We start from the raw sequence: 5,864 nt of genomic DNA, 5'->3' as shown, positions 1-5,864 counted from the left end.
CTAGAAAAGATGGGTCAAATGCAGTCACCCCGGCAAGCCTAGACAGCGGACTAGCTGCAGGGGGCAGGAACCAGGTTTAGACACGTTTGTTTTAAAGTTCTGACAGATTACTCTGGGAACTCTATTGGCGGAGAAGACAGAACAGACAACTTCGTTAGCTCTCTGTGGCCTGCCAACGGCGACCACCGATCCAGGAAGAGTCCACCTCCCTTCTGGACGGCCAGGATCCCTCGGGCGGCCAGGAGGAGGCCCTCCTCCCAGGCACTCGGCGGTTGCGAGCCTCGGCTTCTTCTCATGCGCTACTCTAGCCACTAGGTGTCTCCGGCAGGAGCTCAGAAAGCCGGCCGCACCTCCATGGTGGATGGGACACCTCCCACCCTACTGTCGACATCACAGACCGAAGGGCCTCGGCTGCCTGAGCCTGGGTCTGCAGGGAGAGCATCCTCCACCCAGCCTTCCTTCCAGGCCCGAGACGGCTACCTTCACCTGTCCCTTCTCCATCTCCGCAACCACCACAGTGGAATCCAGATGCTTAGTACTTCACATAGGGCTGTGGCCACAGCCCCCCACCCGCCCTCGCTCCCTTCCCTGATCCTGCACCCCGCTCCTGTCGGACAAATCATCTGAAAACCTTTTGGGGTCATTGCCAGTCGGATGCTCCAAAGGCTTCAGCCGCGTCCCCATAGGGCAAACCTGACCTCCTCTGCTGGGCTTTCAGGCTCCAATCTCGAGATCCAGCCTCACAGTTGGGCTGGTTCCATCTGGGAAATGGCACAGCCCCTGCCACCATTTCATGTTCTCCGCAGATGTAATAATCCATCATTTGTAACACCATTATTCTTCTGGGAAACACCATAGCAGGGACCTTAGAGATCATCTAAGGAAGCTAGATGGCCCAGTGGATAGAGCCCTGGGCCTGTGGTCAAGAAGACCCCATCCCGCCTTGGATCTTTACTAAGATGGTGACCCGAGGCATGGCACTTAACCGATTTTGCCTCAGGTTCCTCAGCTATAAAGTCGCAGGGTTGTTGTGAGGTCAAATGAAATAATATTTGTAAAGCACTTAGCACAGTGCCCAGCAGCACTCAGCAGGTGCTAATGCAAGTGTTTTCCCCTCCCCACCTTCATCTAGTCCAACCTTTTACTTTGCAAAAGGCCCAAGGAGCTTGCCTGAGGTAACACAAGTAGGAGTTGGGATTTGAACCCAGGTCCTGTAACTTAAAATCCAGGGGACTCAAAGAATGATGGAGAAGAATATGGCAGGTTTGAGCTGCAATGTCTCGCCCTTCCCCGCTCCAGGCAGACCACTCTTTCTACAAGGATGTTATTTTCACTCCTACCACTGCTGGTAGGAATGCCCTCCCCTTATCTACATTTCACTGGTCTTTCAAGGCCCACTAAATAGCGTCTCTTTCAGGAAGCCTTCCCTAATTACTTCAACTCTCAGTGATCTCCCCATTTTCTGAACCCCTATGAAAATCAGAGGCTCTTCCAAAATGATTTTGCATCAAAGTACATGCTGTCTTAGACGATTTGCCAGTGTCTGAAGTCTTTCAATCTTGTGACTGTAACTAAATTTAAAAGCAACTTGGGGGCATTTCTTTCATACTCGCTATGGGCCCAGAAAGTTCTAAGCATACAGCAAACCCATAATGAGTACCTGTAGATTTGCAGACAGGCATTAGTATTGAGGGCACAAGGATACAAACAATGCCTTCTTCTCCATCCCACCTTGCCTAGCTGGTTAGGAATTTCTGCTCAGCACCTCTCTTTAGAACACTGGAACTCAAAGCTTAATTAAAGATTTGGATTTCACTCCCCTGGATCACCTATACTTGGTGTGTCTCTCCAGCCTGGTCCCTTTTGTTTCTCTACAAAATAATAACTGCCCACATTTATATAGTGCTTTATACAAGTATTGTCTCAGATGGTCCTTTTTATCTCCATTTTTTTAAGATGAAGAAATAAACTTGGAGACTTACCCATGGTCACGTAGCTAGTCTAAGGCCTAGCTTAGGTTTGCACCATCCAATGCCCTTTCCATCATCCCAGAGCTGCTCATTTCCAGGGACCACTCTTCCCCACCACCCCCAACACAGGGCAGTGCTTTCCTAAATCTAAACTACCATTGTCTTGGATTAAGCCTGCCAATCCCAGCATCCTAGGGGCCCCCATACAAGAGGCAGCTCCCCACTGGCTTTTCCCTGCCCTCACCAGGATGAGAGTCAGAAAAGTGTCAGCCTTGGCTCTGTTCTCTTGCCCCAGTCTTCCCCCAAAATGGAGCCCAGTCTTCTCCACGTACCTTGGCTATCCAGGCCAATGTCCATGACTCCATGTTTGACCTTCATGTGCCTACTGAGGTTACCCTTCAAGTTGAACTTGCTGGAGCAGTAGGGACACTTGAAGGGCTTGCTGCCGGCGTGTAGGTGCATGTGGCCCAGCAGGTTATACATACGGTTGAAGGATTTCCCACAGACCTGTGAGGAAATGACACTCTCAGACTCTGGGAGTAGCCTAGCCCTTGCTTCTTCCCCACGCACGATCCAGAGTGGAACTCCCTGCCAAGGACCCCGTGGCCAGAAACAGAACCAGACTGTCTTGTCAGATTTATCTTCTTCACTTTTTGCTTTTCCTTTCCTTCATGGCAGCACAGAGCACTCCTCTCTCATCCTCCCATGGCTGCTGCCAGAGAAAGGAACTGAGAAGCAAGGTAAGGACCCAATTTGTTGACACCTCTCCAACACCTCGCCCGCCACTGCCTCCTCACCCTCGCCCAAGCTAAAGGGTGGTCTTTCACTTATCATGTGTGTGACCTGGACCACTCTGGCAGTCAGTAAGACCTGGAACCCTTCGCAGAAAAGTGGTTGCAAATGCACAAAGCAAAACAAACAAGAATACAATGGAAACCACTTACATTACAATGAAGATGTAATATTATTTTTTCCTACCCAAGATCACTGAATTCCATCTCCTCCATCCCCAATCAATTATTCCACGGTCTCTGCCAAGGGGTCCCTAGTCCACCAATGAAGAGCCCCTGATCTAAGGCCATATACTGTCCATTCTTTTCCTGTTACCGCAGTGATCCCGCTCTACAGAGGTGGAAGTTCCCTCCTGCCACTTCTGGCTGACCAGCCAGAGCTGCGGGGAGGCCCACTGGGCCTTTTGCCAGTCCCACCTTTCTGGCAGGTCTTACCCTGCGGGAGGGTGCTCAGGGGGATGCTCATCGTACCTTGCACTTGAAGGGCTTCACAGGGGAATGCACAATCATGTGAGTCTTGAGAGTCTGCTTCTGAACAAAGGTCTTAAAGCAGATGTGGCACTGGTAGGGCCGGACGCTGGTGTGGATGAGCATGTGCCGCTTCATGTTGGCCTGCAGGGTGAATTCTCGGCCACACACCTCACACTTGAATTCTTTTACTCCCTGAAAGGATCAGAGTCACAGCATGGGCATGAGGAGCACAAATGAACACAGCATCAGCCGGGGGCAAGCACCTTTTCTGGGGTAAAATACACCTCCTTCAACATAGGATCCCAGGTCCATAGAAGGTGGATGAGTATTTAAGGTCACCTTAAAAACAGGCTGGTTTCAGAAAAGCCTGCAGAGACTATGAACTGAGGCTAAGTGAAGTGAGCAGAACCAAGAGAACATTGTCTGCCGCAACAAGATTATATGATGATCAACTCTGATGGACTAGGCTCTTTTCAACAATGAGGTGATTCAAGCCAATTCCAATGGAAAGATTCATCTACATCCAGAGAGAAGACGATGTGGAGACTGAATGTGGGTCAAAGCATAATATTTTCATCTTTTTTGTTGTTTGCTCTTTTCTCATGTTTCTCCCCCCTTTTGATTTGATTTTTCTTGCTCAACATGACAAATGTGGAAATATATTTAGATGAATTGCTCATTTAACCTATATTGGATTACTTGCTGTCTGAGGAAAGGGGGAGGAAATAAGGGAGAAAGAAAAATGTGGAACTCAGGGTTTTGTAAGAGTGAATGTTGAAAACTATCTTTGCATGTATTTTGAAAAATAAAGGTTTTATAAAAAAATAAAAATAAAATCTCTGAAACCTTATCTAGCCCTCTTTATCTTTTTAAAAAATAGCCTTTTATATCTGCATCATTTTGTATTTTCAAAACATATGCAAAGTTTTCAACATTCACTCTTGCAAAACCTTGTGTTCCAAATTTTCTCTCTCCTTCCCCTAGACAGCAAGTAAGCCAATATGTTAAGCATGTGCAATTCTTCTATACATATATCCATGTTGCACAAGAAAAATCAGATCAAAAAGAGGGGAAAAATTAGAAAACAAAAAGCAAGCAAACAATAATTTAAATAATTAGAAAACAACAATTAAAAAAACAAACCTATGTTGTGATCCACACTCAGTCCCCACAGTCCTCTCTTTGGGTGCAGATAGCTCTCTCTATCACAAGACCATTGGAACTGGCCCGAGTCATATTGCTGTTAAAAAGAGCTGCATCCATCAGAACTGATCACTTACCATTGCCATGTACAATGATCTCCTGGTTCTGCTCATTGCACTTAGCATCAGTTCATGTAGGTCTCTCCAAGCCTCTCTGTATTCATCCTGCTGGTCATTTCTTACAGAACAATAATATTCCCTAACATTCATATACCACAATTTACCCAGCCATTCTCCAACTCTCTATTCAGTTTCCAGGTCCTTGCCACTACCTCTTCTAGCCCTCTTATCTTACAGAGGAGGAACTTGAGAACCTGCTGGGTGAAGTCAAAGGGATTTAAAGCTGAATCTTCTACAGTGATCACAAGAAGCCAGGGCCTCGCTGTGAGTCTTCTTGTCTAGTGGGACATGGCTTAGCCATGAATGCTCCTGGGAAAATGACTTCTCAGAACCACCAGCTCCTAGAGCTCTCCTCTGGGTCCCTTTCAACATCACCCCAGCCCACTCCTCTGCCTGCACGTATGGAGGCCTCCAGATTTCTGGGGATAGAGGAACGGATCCCCGTTATGAGGTGCCTACAGTGTGTCTGGGTCTCTCCCGTTCTTCTTAGTCCTATGTCTATTTATCCATCCTGTCTTTCCAGATTTACAATGGAACCTTCCCAAGAGCACAGATCATGTCTTTGCCATCTGCAAATCACCCACAGGACTTCATGCCATTCACCAGAGCGAGTATGTGCTGAACAAATGTTTGTGGATGAATATCCCGGGAAACTGAGCAGCAGAACATACTGGATCCATGAGGGAACACACAATATTGGTGAAGACAGAGATCACACACTTCCCTCAAATACTGGCTGTGTGAAAATTGAAGGGATAATAACTGATGTTGTTTTTTCTATCACTTTCTGTATATCCTTCCCAGGAAATCTCATTTTAGGGGTGCAGCCTATATTTCAGACAAAAGGGCATAGAATTCTTGCCTTAGGGACACTTTGGTACTCCCACCCCTCCCCTCAAAATTACTGACATTGACTTTGTTTAGACTTGGTACTGTTTTATCTGTGTACGTACTGTCTCCTCCTGAGAGAACGTGATCTGTCACAGCAGGGGCAGTTTTGTCTTTGTCTCTGAATCCTGGTACACACTTGGTGCCTAATAAAGGCATGTTGAATTGAATTATAGTTCTTATTTAGCATACAGTTTCCCACTGTCTACAGCTGCTCCATGTACTTATGGCTTTTTTGGGGGCTATGCTGGAAGCTCTTCTAAGGAGACCAAGGCACCTCAACACCATAAGACTCCACAGATCTCTGTCAAATCAATGATGAAAAGGTACCCTGCGGTCCTTGCCTCCAGGAGTTTCGGAGTGTATGTGTTTGTGCATATGGTATACGTGCACACACATACACACGTATGCTTTTATATGCA

General features: G+C 47.0%; 1 protein-coding gene across 2 annotated transcripts in view; it reads right to left on the bottom strand.

Moving 5' to 3' along the window:
* The window catches only part of ZNF710 (zinc finger protein 710), an 82,045-nt gene that overhangs the window by 3,841 nt on the left and 72,340 nt on the right, over positions 1-5,864 (bottom strand). For both annotated transcript variants that reach the window (XM_051981102.1, XM_051981103.1), the window contains exons 3-4: positions 3,233-3,424; positions 2,303-2,477 (exon numbers count right to left, since the gene is read on the bottom strand). In XM_051981102.1, the coding sequence (XP_051837062.1) occupies positions 2,303-2,477; positions 3,233-3,424 (367 nt within the window). The remainder of the gene's footprint in view (positions 1-2,302; positions 2,478-3,232; positions 3,425-5,864) is intronic.

This window comes from Antechinus flavipes, chromosome 2 (genome assembly GCF_016432865.1).
Source record: "Antechinus flavipes isolate AdamAnt ecotype Samford, QLD, Australia chromosome 2, AdamAnt_v2, whole genome shotgun sequence".
Lineage (NCBI taxonomy): Eukaryota > Metazoa > Chordata > Mammalia > Dasyuromorphia > Dasyuridae > Antechinus > Antechinus flavipes.
The sequence above is the reverse complement of the archived record's forward strand: the minus strand, read 5'-3'. Positions and strand labels throughout refer to the sequence as shown.